The sequence below is a fragment of the Drosophila hydei genome, unplaced genomic scaffold, assembly GCF_003285905.1.
Source record: "Drosophila hydei strain 15085-1641.00,03,60 unplaced genomic scaffold, DhydRS2 tig00000211-arrow-pilon, whole genome shotgun sequence".
In the NCBI taxonomy this organism is placed as follows: domain Eukaryota; kingdom Metazoa; phylum Arthropoda; class Insecta; order Diptera; family Drosophilidae; genus Drosophila; species Drosophila hydei.
In genome coordinates, this window is record NW_022045685.1 from 62494 (window position 1) to 75809 (window position 13316).

Here is a 13316-nt window from a genome sequence, read left to right on the forward strand (position 1 = left end):
CGAGCCATGTACTTTAGCGATTTCCCCTGATTCGTTGGTTTGCTCAAAACGCCTCTGAGTGTGTGTGTGTGTGTGTGAGTGTGGGGTTGTTGCTTACCACGCCACCGGGCAGCCACCCACCACACGTTGTGGTGAGTTAGAAGGCAACTTGCTTAGGCTACGACGACTTCTACGCGTTTTTTCCAAGTCGCTGTCTTGTGGTGAGAAATTGTTGCGCGCTGTTGAGCTTATTTCTTTTCCCTTTTCCCTTTTTCTTTTTTCTGCTCTCTCTCTCTATTTTTTTTTTGCTGCTTTACTCGAGCGCCTTTCGTTTTCGTTGTGGGCTCGTTGATTGGGTGGGGGTTGGGGGCGTTGCGCTTCATGCGGCAAACGCTTGCGTCGAGTGGAAATGCCGTCGGAAAAACAGAAGCGCTGTATTGGCCGACGGCAAGTGCGTTTCACGGCAAAGCCTTTCGATTCCAGGCAATGGAAAATGATTTAGCAACCGTTGGAATGCCAATAGATCCATATATGCCTTTTACAGATTACAGCATTAGATTGCTCGACCTCTGCCACTTTTATGTAAAATAGATTTGCGACCTTAATCCCCGCACTCGCACTCGCACTCGTTCACACATAAGCTGCAATGAAATTTCAGACGCATTTCTCCATGCCCCATCTGCCGACTCAGGCCGCAATGTGGTGCCCAGAGATACAAAAAACAAATAAAAAAAAAAAAACAAAACAAAAACGAAAACGAAAACAAAAACAAAAAAAGCGTGGGAAGTTGGACGCATGAAAGCTTTTTGTGGCGCACCAATAGCACCGCGTTATGCCCCGCTACACAGACACAGACATACGAAAACATACATATAGAGAACACGCTCACTCATGTATGGGGGCTGGGCTATGGATGCCATCGCACCAGAACCCAGCAAACGTCAACAGGCTGGGCGCCCACCTAGCCCACCGGCCCAGACGAGAACGCCCGACTCCGACGAATACCGTTACGTGGCGTGCCGAAGAAAGCCCGACCCCAAACTGACACCAAGCGCGGCTAACCCTTTATCGCACATAGGGTTTCCTTACAGGACCGCATATTTAGGTTTTTGTTATGGGGTTTCACTGTCGCCATCCTTGGTATGCCTTCATGCGGTCTCTCTCTCTTTGCACATATGTGTGTGTGTGTCTGTGTGTGTGTGTCTGTGTGTGGGGGCTTGGCCACTGCCCGCAAACACATACACACATACCCACACACACACATTGACACACATTCATATAGTCTGGGTTACCAAAATCGACGTGATGTTATATTATATGGAAACACAATTTGCTCAATGTCTGCCGCCGCATCCGCCGCATCGAAGTCTTCATCGTCGTCGTCGTCGCCATCGTCGTTGCCGTCGCCGTCGCCGTCGCTGTCGCCGTCGTCGTCGCCGTCGCTGCTTTACCGTCGGGTGCCGCTGCCAGCTTCAAATAATTCTCGAGAGCGTGGGCGTGTCTGTGTGTGTGTGTGTTCGAGTGCTTGTGATCGTCGCAGTTTTGTGGGCTGTTACTGCTGCCATTTTGTGTGACACAACTAAAATCCAACAAATATGGCCCCCACCATATACCCCAACTGGCGATGTACATAGCTGGCGCCATATACCTAAATAGTTTTATCTCACTATACACATACATATATATATATATATATATGTATGTATATGTATATATTAACATAAAAAGGACCAGTTGGTGCACAGAGCTTGCTAATGGCATGGACACATTCACAACTTTCTAATGATATAAAACTAAAATAAATACTATAATGAGTGCTAATGCATGTGCGGCTATGAAAGATGAACAGAAAGAAGAAGAAGCTAGCGAACATTTATGCCACATGCTGAAAGCTTTCAATATACAAGTAGCTTAAATATTATATTTATTCAGAGTTTAAATTAAAAATGAAAAATTAAAATTTTTTGATGAGGAATGGATTAGGCGAATGTATATATGATCAAATTGTTGAAACTGCATATAGAAATATATCTATATATTTATAAACTTAAGTTATATTAATGAAAAATGTAATGATGGTGGATATAGACATATATAGATATATATCTACCTATATATATATATATATACATTTTTCATTAATATAACTAAAGTTTATAATTATTATATATTTTTTTAGTAAAAAGTTAGAACTTTTCAAAAGTGTTATATAAGCTAGAAATTAAATTAAGTTGGGATCTTTGGATATATATATATATATATATATATAAGATCCCAACTTAATTTAATTTCTAGCTTGTATAACACTTTTGAAAAGTTCTAACTTTTTACTAAAAAAATAGTAAAATTCCTAAATATCTTAAAAACAAATTTTTATTTGATTTTATTTTTGAGTTTATTCCTAAAATAATATATAAGATTTAAATATATATATTTTTCATATATAAAAAATAAATTTTATAAAACAATAATATAACAAATAGAATAAAATTAAAATAAATTAGATTAAATTTTTTTTAATTTAATCATTTCCAATCATCTAGAAACAAAGCGATTTAGTTAGTATTTCCTTCAAATAAAATTTATAATAATCAAATTAGTAATTTCAAAGTAATTTGAAATTCCTAAGCTCATTCACAAAGCGATACAATTACGAAATGAATTAATCAAAAATCGTTTCGTCGACTGAACAAGAACTTCAACTATTGTGAGCTGCGTTGTCGGCTGTAAAAAAAAACGAGAAAAAAAAACAAATCAAGTTTTCAAGATCTCAGACAGACGCTGCAGCATCACAGTTGTTTGACCTACTTAGAAGCACTTGTACTTAGGAGCGGTATCAAGTGTCATATGTGATTTTGAATCAACTTCAACTTGTTGTGTAGTTCATGAAGTAGTTGTAGCTGAAAGTATGCCAGAAGATAAGGATAACGCAGCATGCCAATCAAGTAATGCGCCAGAGCAAATATAGCGCTAGTCGTGTTGTGTCTATGAATGTGCCGCGTCTTGGATGGTTGCTGGTCTCAGTCTCAGTCCCAGTCTCAAGCCCAGTCTCAGTCTCCGTCTCCGACTCTGTGCGCCCATTCTCATTCCTGTGCTCGGTCCTGTCCCTGTCTGACTGGTTGGTCTGGTTGGTTCGTTGGTGGGTTGTTGGTGTCACATTTTCGGTGAAATTTTGGTTGCAAACTTTGGCAAAACTTGGCCAAGTATTTGGCCTCAAGTGCGACAGAGCGGGACAAAGACAGCCAAACCAGACTACGACAGGCACTCCTGCTGGCAGTGGCAGAAAGAGACGGAGAGAGCCAAAGCGATTGCAATTGAGAGCGCGCATGTGGGCGGCGTATGTGTGTCTGTGTGTGTGTATATGCGTGTGTGTGTTGTGGTCTTCGTCTTCGACTATGCGAGCAGAAGCGAGAGGAGCTTAGCAAGACGAGATTTTCTCAATGTTTGTTGCCTTGGCGTTTTCTTAAGTGCGACTTACTCACACACACACACGCACACACACACATATATATATATATATATATATATATATATACATATATATACATACACACACACAGATGACAATGAGTCAACTGTGCTTTGCTTAGAGCAGCATCTTCAGTCAGCGTCGCCGTCGACCGCGTACTATGTGCGACTGCGGCCTGGTATTTGAGCCTGTTTGGCAGCAGCAACATGCCCCTCGCCTCTCTGCCACCCACTCCTTACCTCTCTGCCGACTCTTACTCCAATCAACAGTAGACCCAATGGCTTGCAGCCAGAGCAGCTTCCTTCACTAGCCCGCAAATGTGGGCTGCCACTTGATAGCGACAACGCCGTAGGAGTTGGACCATAAGGGTCGAGACGACGCGTCGCTCGGTAGAGAGGCCGTCCAGACGGTGCAACGACATTGTCGACTGGGATAATTTTAATGAATTTATTTAGGAGTTTACCTTCAGCTCGCTTCGTTGCTTTGGCTGGCTTTAACTGGCTTTGGCTCTGGCTCTGGCTCTGGCTCTGGCTCTGGGCTCTCCTTCTGGCATGCCAGATTCGCCCAGGTAGCATCCAGCGCTGCCTCAGTCTGTCCGCATGTCCTGCCTCGCCGTGCAACTCTCATTGGGCGTGCACATTCAGCACAGTCTGCTGGTCGAGATGCATTTACATAAGCAGCAATATGGCGGCTTGTTGATCACATGTACGGCCCAGGGACAGTGTGGGGGACGTTGCTGCTGGTGGGCGGTAATCTTGCCCAATGTTGTTTTGCAGCGACCAAAATGTGCGGCAACGTTTTTGGTCTTGCACAGTGGGCTATATGTGGTCGGACGGGCTTCGGTTTTGTGCTTGGCATTGGACTTGCCAGCGCTCTTGCGCTTCGACTTGAACGTGAACTCATATTTTGGTCAAGTCTTGAACTTTTGCAATTTTATTGCTACAAACATTAAATAGTATTTCTACTAATTTCATATTGTCCAAGTTTATTGTGATTTCAAGTTTGCTTTGCATTAAAAGCGACAGTGACTTGGCATACACAAGTCATAAAGCCAGGAACTCTAGTGCTCAGCAACTTTCAAGTATTTTCTCATAAACCTTCTTTAGGCATAGAAATCAATCTTAACCTTACTTACACATATGAGAATTGCATGGAGAGGCAACATATGAGAGTTTGAAATTTTCAGTATTAGTCTGCGTTGGATATAAGAGAACTTACAGACAAAAACTTTCAGTCTGTGCTTCTTAGACTTTGATGTGTGTATAAATAATTATTATAACTATTAATTAAATATAAAGCAAAATTAATTTTCTTACAACTTCTCATTGCCAGTTAATGAGTTCAAATTGGCTAATAGACTTTATGCAGTGGGCTATAAGCGAGCAAGTCACTAAGAGTTTGAATCGAGCTCGACTTTGCCTATGAGTGTCATGCTTCGATCTTCTTCTTGATATTATGTATATATTACTAAATATATTATCTAATTATAATATATATAATTTCTTACAATTACTTTCATATAGAATTTCTTATAGTTTTCTGTTCACCATTCGAATGGTGTGAAGTAAAGGCTTTTTTTTTTAAGTTACATAAGTTGAAATGCTCATAAAGTAGGGCAATATATTTTTAATATCATCAAAATAAGTTTTATTAGACAAAAAATTGAAAGACATTAATATTTCAGCTTATAAAACATTTCCCAAAATATTTATGAAAAATTAATTAAATTAATTAATTAAGTAGCATCAAATTAGACGAAACAGTATAAAATATATCTTTGCCTCACATGATAGTAGTTTCTATAGTTTCATTTGAAGACAAATAGTTTTCGATGAGCCAAGCTTGACTACACACAGGCTAAGCCTAGCAGCAACTGGGCGAAAATCTTCGTCTCATTTAATTGATTTCGACTTCATCTTCTTTACAGGATTCGCACACCATTTGGTTGGGATGCACAGTCATTTGCATGCGCCCGATTGGCGAGCTCATATGGCGCTGGGCGCACGTCCGGGCTTTCCTGCTGGCCCCTTCTTCGCGCACCACCATGGAGCCACGTTCCCGGGCACTGCGACTAGCGGTCTGCGTGGTCTGAGCGGTAATTAGTCAATTATTTCCATCAGCTTGTGCATTTTAATAACTGTTGTTTCTCCGCCTCGGCTCGGTAGACAATCAGCAGCAGTTGGCGACAGTGGGCGCGGCGCATAGCACCACCAGCCCGGAGGGTTCGCCGACGACCACGACGAGTGCCACGCTGAGCGCCTTCGTGCAGCCGCCGGCTTGCAATGCTAGTGCGGGCAGCTCGCCGCCGCTCATGCTCAGCAGCATGCAGCATCACGACAATAACAACAACAACAGCAGCAGCAACATCGATGCAGGCTTCGAGAGCGACAGCATCTCGGTGACGGGATCGCCGCGCAAGAGCATCAGCTCGCTGACGCACGATGAGGAGGAACCGGATCCGGAGGCGGGACGAAGTCGCAGTCCAACGCTGCTCAGCGCCGATGCCAGCAGCGTGGCTACGCTTGTGGAGCCAGCACCTGGTGGTGGCGGCGGTGGCGCCTTCACTGCTCTCATCCAGCGCAGCAAGAATCCAAGCGAACTCTTTGGCGGCTTTGCTGCAGCGGGTGCGGGTCACTTTGCGCCAACGGCGCACAGCTTCAATCCGGCGCTGGCGGCGCAGCTCTTCCTGCAGAGCCCGCTGCTGCCGCAGTCGAGCCAGTGGCTCTACACCCAGCTCTATGGCAGCTATAGCGAACTGCCTTGGCTACGTAGCGCAGCGGCCGCTGCAGCTGCTAGTTCCGCTCCACAGCAGCAACAGCAGCCGCAGCAGCAGCAGCAGCAGCAACATGAGCCATCAGTATTACCAGCGGCTGGTGCTGATGCCGACGGCGTCAATCTCATCAAGCGCTGCGTCACACTGATCACGCACAATCCGCCGGATGCGGAGAATGCCAATCCGAATGCCTCGCCGCCAGTTAGCTCGTCGCGCCGTTCGCCCTCGCCCGTGGAGACAATCGATCTGGACGATGTCAGCACCACATCGCGATCGGCCAGCGGCTCCAGCGGCGCGGGCGGACCAATACGCACGCGCACTCCCAAGCCGACAACGGACGTCTGGCGTCCGTACTAGCGACTGGCGGCCGCCTTGCTGGGCACTTGCCTGGCGGGACAAGGACAGAGGCAGCGGGCGCAGCCGTAGGCTGGCATGGCATGAGCATTGTGAATTTAGGTCATATCGCGTGCAGCGTGCGAGGGTTACTCAATCAGCATTAGCGCAACGAGCAAACGAGCATTTCATATCAGAGAGTTTTCTTTGCACGTCGAAATTTTATCAACCAAATTTCATTTCGATTTGAACAAGAGTCTTTATTAGAGTAGAAGCTCTTGCCCAAAGCCGATGTTTCAAGTGTTTTTCTTTTGCTCTTCACAACTCTTTGATCGATCCTCGCACAGTGTGTATAATTTATTGTAGTTATTATTTTTTTTTTAGAACTCTAGATTAAGCCGGATCACATATCGAATTTAAACTAATTAGCATTGCCCGAACTAAACGCAAATACTGTACTTAGGTGCGGCTGGGGACTGGGCGTATGAACGAGGTTTTGGGTAATTATTATAATACACACACACACATATATATATATATATATATATATATATAGAGAGTTACCAATCTGTGTAAATTGAGAAATTGAACATATGTATTATGCTCCATAAATATTGCAAATATGCGTTAAGTCGATAAGGAAATACAATTTTTTTTGCGCAAAAGAAAAAAAAACAAACAAAACCAAAAATATTATTAAAATTAATTAAATATATACGAATCACAGAATATTTGAAAATTTATGAAATATAAATTTTAAGCACAATGCAAACAACCAAATTGTATATAGTTTCTTAAGTAGCGTATCAAGTTTCGTTAATAAAACTTCAATTAAAATGCAAAAGAAATTCGAAATATATAAATTAACTTAGGGCAATAATCAGAGGCTTTGAGTAGCTGGCAAATGCCCAGAAAATCAGACAGAAAATAAACACAGAAGCGTGAGTAAGTGAGAGAGGAAGGCGGGGCAGAGCTGGTCAGATAATCAGCGCCGCCAAGAAAAGCTTTTAAGAAAATTAATTCACATTTCTTTTGCGCTGCGCCCGCCACCTCCAGCCAACCCTAAATTAAGGGGTTAAACCGGCCGCTCGAATTTATAGCCGGGTCTTGCCAGTTGGCGTAGATAGAAAGCTGGCAAATAAAAAGTTCAAATTAATGGGAAAACTTGAAAGCGAAAAACGCCAACCGAAGCTACTGAAAGACAGTGAGACTAACCAACCGGTAAAGGGCATCGACTACATACGTACGTATTTCGGATATGGTTACCTCTCTCTCTCTCTCTCTGGACTCTGTGCTGGATCTAGGACTTTGGCCATTTGCATGCACTTTGGTCCATTCGGTTCTGTTCAAGTTGGCGCATAATAAATGAGCGCTAAGCGCATATTAAATTACGCTGACAGATTTAAATAAATAACATAATTAGCCAAGGAGACCAAAAAAAAAAAACCCCAAGTCTAATAATCATGACAAAGCAGCTAATGCAACTGAGCTCTGGGAAATGCTCTTTCACTTTGATATATTGCAGGCAAAATATTTATTATATTCATTTATAGAACTTTCACTTTTAATATAAATGAATAACAACTTTACTTCGCTTGGAAAGCTGGTTCACAGGTTCGATCATTTTCGAATTGATTTAATAGTTTTATATTACGTGAGCTCAGTTAGAATTATTTAAGATGGACCTAGAAAGATTTGCTACAGGACGAGACTAGAAAAAGGCTTGGGTAAGCCATAAGTCATATATATGATTGCGATTTGCAGCGATGTATATATTCGATGGGAGTGAGGCGCTGCAGGCCTTCCAATGTAATCTTGATAGGCTGCATGACTACAACTTATATATCCATGGCATGCAAAGCGAGAAATACTTTTGGAGTTGCTGTCACTTCTTCTATGCAGATGGCGTCATGGTTGCGGCGGCCACATACTTGCTGGCGTTTATCCCATCGAAGCTGAATGCTGCTCATAAAAAATCGTGTCCTTAGCTGCTGAAGTTAGACAATTATTTGAAATAGTTGTCCTATTCCGATGATATGTTCCTGAAAAAAATTAATAAAAATCAAACATAATTAAAATTTGCAGATCAGAAACTGTTTCCTATCAAAATTGATTAGTTTTTTTTATTAAACAAAATTTTATTTCATTCAAATCGGATTTTTCATTGCAATTTTCAAACTTTTGAAAAAAGTAGAACCTATTCAGCTATATCTTTACTAATGATTCCTAATATATATATTGCCAATATACTCATGAATAATGAACTCTAATAAGTAGGAGCATAATTGAGTAAGATTATGAAGCCGCATTAGAAGCCAATTTGCAGTGTGTTGCTTGCGGCTTCAATGCGTTTGAGTTGCTGAGTTGGCTAAAGCTGATCATCGCGTTGCGCTGCCAATAAGAATATGCACGAAATATGAACCGAAAATTGAGGTTATTTAACGTATTTAACATATAATCAGCATAATTTGCGTATAATCGATTTAAGGCTGGGGCAGCAGCAGTTTCAATTGCAAACAATTACAATAAATTGCAGAAATTAACATCGGAAAATCATTTAATTGGTGTGCGAAAATTTGACAATTAAAGATATGCACACTTGCTCAGACAGGCAGACAGGCAGACAGGCGGACAGGCAGATAGACAGGCAGGCAGACAGCTTGACAGCCGAATCATAATAAACAGCAAACAATGTGTGAGCGAGGGAGGCCACTGAACAGCAGGAGGCATTGGCCTCACACTCCGCAATCTATCCGCAAATTGTCGCATAACGGAGACAATGACATTTCAATTTATTGCACGTGTGTGCGTGTGTGCGTGTGTCTCTGAGTGTGTTTCTCTAATGATGGCATAATTAGCAGGCGCCAAAGGCAGCCGGATGTGTGTGCGAGCTGAAGCTGCTGCTGCTGGTGGCCAAATGCATCGGCAGGCGCCAACTGAAGGCGTTAATAATGACCTGAAGTCAAATTGCTTACGCGTGGAGTGTCATTGAGGAATGTTTCCGGAGGCGGAAGGCGAGGGGAGGCTGCTTAGGGACGAGGTACTATGTTAATTGAAAGCCCACTTATTGCAATGAGCAGCCGATGGGTGTGCGTGTGTGTGTAGGTGTGAGGCGTGCATGTGGCGAAAAGGTGCTTCAATTGATGTCGCCAGGGCTAAGGGAAGTGTTGCCAGGTAACGGAGCAGACATAAAGTTTTCTATTTAACGCTTGAGCGACACTCGCTCAGCTCTGTACGAGCAGTGTGTGGTGTGTGTGTGTGTGTGTGTGTCTTGCCTAGCATCTGGAAGCTGTTGAAACCTCAAACTGATACGAAGTTGGCTTTGTAGGTAACAAGCAGCGCCAGTAGCTCCGGCTGTTGTGCCCCGTTGTCGTGGGCAACAGTTTATTAGGTTGTCATTATCGTTTCTTAAGATGGTCTTGCCAGTCAGCCAGCCATTCAGCCAGCCAACTTCCCGTCATTATTGTGAGCTTGCGCTGGAGCTGAATGGTCGCCAGGACGACGTCATTGTCCCAACCTCATAGAGCAGCCAGCGTTATAGTAAGCAAACCAATTCCAACAAGAAGCTGCTCGACAGCCTTGGTTGCCTCGTCATGCCAATGACCAGACGGTGTCAAAGGTGACATAAAGACGACGACGGCGACGACGACCAATTTAAAATGAAACAACCCCAAGAAGCACACGCACACACAGGTACACACACACACACACACACAGTCAGTGGCCCAACCAGACGTGTTGATTTGCTTCCGACAGCCCTGCTCATGTTTGGGTCCAACCGGTTGTCGCTCAAACCCCATTGAACCCAATTCCAATTCCAATTCTAATTCCACTTCCACTTCCAACTCCCACTCCCGCTCCCACTCAGAATTCCATTTTCTTTCTACCCAAGTCTGTCTTATTTTATGTTATTCATTTTTAATTTCTGCCTTTTACGTTTTTACACTTTTTGTCCCAAATGTCGTGTGGGACAGGGGATTGTTGCCTCATTTACTTTAGCATGTTAATTTCGTATTTTATCGCCAGACACTGCCATACCTTTTGCTGGCGATTTGTCAGTTCCAACTCATAAGCCAAGCTTAATTCTATGCCATTTGTTAATCACTTCCACACGATACATTAAATGCTCAGGGAAACGTGCCTTGTCCTGTGCCCCGTTGCGGATGGCCATATGTGGGCACGCTTCGAGCGGCATGCAACTATTCCAATATTATGATAATAGTTAGACTCTGCCGGCACTGATTACCTATGGGACTTGCTCGCAGACATATTAGAAATAAAGAAGCAGAACCCAAAGTGGGCGTGGCACTGTAACATATATATAGACATATTAATTCCATATGCCAAAGGATAGATTTGAGATCAGCTCTTTATGCCTAAGATGGGATTCGATGATGCAGCTTAAAGCTTAGTTGCTATTGAGTTGCAGATAGTTAGCGATATTGATGCTTCTATATGGTCAACGAGCCACTTACACTATGGCGCTCCACTATTAAAGACTCATTTTGGCAATGAGTCCCAGAGATGTTGCTGCGTATCTAAAATAAACAACCAGCCGGAGGCACAAACTTTGCAACGGGCAATGGGAACCACAAAACATTTTGTTGGACAGCAAACAGCCGGCAAAGGACAGCAGCAACAGCAACAGCAACAACAACAACGACGACGACAACGTCGCCTGGGTGCCCCGTTACCCGATGTCCGTAATATGACAGGTGGCTGTGCTGTGCCATTCCCGTTACGGGCAGCTGCCTGGCCATACCAAGAGTTATCCATGCCGAACACACACACACACACACACACACACAGTGCCCACACTTCTCAGCAGCAGTTGGGGCCCGCGCTTTGTCACAGGAACTGTTAATAATGTGTCGCCCGTGCGCAGGAACAAAATCAGCGTCATTGGCGCACCTACAACATGCGATGTTGCGGTCAGGGACAACTTCGTGCCGTATCAGCGCGTCGCGAATAAAATGACCGAAAATAAAAGTGCAGCAGCAGCAGCAGCAGCAGCGAGTCCTAGCCGAGAACGTGGGCGGATGGCTGCCTGGTTGGCCGTACCCAAAAACCGAGCAGCCTCATCATGAGTGACGGCGCCGCTGCGTCAGCGGCATGTAATTTTCACGGTTTTTCGCAAATACGAAAAACGAGAAAATACGTAAACGAAAACTCGATGCCAAAAACTAAACTAGAAGAAATCCAAGCTACCAGCAGCTCGCACAGCAAATACTCTGCGATGCGGCGCTCTCTAGATGTTATATATCTAGTTGGAATGAAGAATGAAGTCAGCAGATTCCAGTTCTATGACATATATGAGAACTGTTCCTATGGCTACCTGAAACTAAGGCTTGTCTTCTAAGACTCATTGACAAGTTACTGAAGCTTCTATATAAGGCAAACGATTTCAGACTTGTATGAGAGCAGTTTCTTTGGCTACTTGAAACTCATTGATTATTAACATGCTAACAAGTTACTCTGTCCAGTGGGAATTAAGGTTATATATGATTGAAAGATTGCAGTTGTAAGACTTGAGCTGGATAATTGTGGCTAGTTTTCTAAGACTCATTGAGAAGTTACTCTGCTAAGGTTTTATATCTAGTTGGAATAAAGCTTCTCTATAAGTCACAAGATTCCAGTTCTAAAACCTGCATGAGAGCTGCTCCTATGGCTACTTTTGGCTTAGGCTTCTTTTATAAAGCTGATAGAATATTCTGCTGTTTATATAAGTTCATTTGGTAAACTATTAAAATTAGTTTAGTTTATATACAAAAATATAAATTCTGCAGGCAAAAGTATTTATGCAGCACAAATTTTAGGCAGTTTTTTAAGCAATTCCCTTCGAGTTTCCTCTATTATATCATACATAGGGTAAGAACCTTATCAAGTTCTCGATTCAGTTTATTTATAAACATATTGGAAATATTTTGAATCGACTTTGCTTCAGTTGAAATCAATTCGTTTTGGGATCGCACACAGCCAGCCAGAACGACATGGAGCCAGTCGTAATAGAGAAGGTATGTGCGTGTAAGAGGGCGTGTTGGAGGGGGGCGAGGGGGCTTTTGCGTAAAACAAAAGCACCCTCTGCGTTCTGCGTGTGACAAGCAATAGAAATTGTAGGTTTATGGGAAACGAGAGCGGGGCGGGGGCAAGGGATTGGTGGTCGTATGGGTGCCATGGCATGGCTTCTAGGCGCCTACGATGGCGCAACTAAAATTATGCAACGCCACGCCCCTTATGAGCGCCACACCAAACAGCCACCCACCCGCACACACACACACACACAGAGAAACGCAGAGCAGCTCGCGCGCGTCGTGTGCATTATAGCGTGCAATTTTTGGCTCGCTTGCTGTGAGTGTCATTTAATGAGCGCAGCGCTGTAGCTGCTGGACCTGGGCTGGGGCTGGGGCTAGGCTATGGCTGAACACGGCTTTACAATTTTCATAGGCATTCCATGCATTTTGGTCAGTTTGATGTGGGTACGTTTTGGGTGTCGTTACGTTTTCAACATGCGTTTTACACGCCCAGCTCCGAAACAAAACAAGAATAGAGCAGCAGCAGCAGCAGCAGCAGCAGCAGCAACAGCAAAAAATAAAAATAAAAATAGAGATGAAGCCAGAATAGAAAAAGGAAAAAAAAGAAGCGAAACGCAACGAGTTGGTCCGCCCAAAAGCTCGCTATCAACGTCAACAAATATCCCAAAACACATAGCACATGCTGCACCCCACGCCCACGCCCGCTCCCCGCTACGCGACTCTAACGAAT

The 13316-nt window shown here is 43.6% G+C and overlaps 1 protein-coding gene across 1 annotated transcript in view; it reads left to right on the plus strand.

Moving 5' to 3' along the window:
- LOC111593059 overlaps positions 1 to 6578 on the plus strand; it is a 33063-nt gene extending 26485 nt beyond the window's left edge. Inside the window, 2 exon segments of the mRNA XM_030223456.1 lie at positions 5376 to 5567; positions 5614 to 6578. Coding sequence (XP_030079316.1) covers positions 5376 to 5567; positions 5614 to 6578 — 1157 coding nt within the window.
- The last annotated feature ends 6738 nt before the right edge of the window (positions 6579 to 13316 follow it).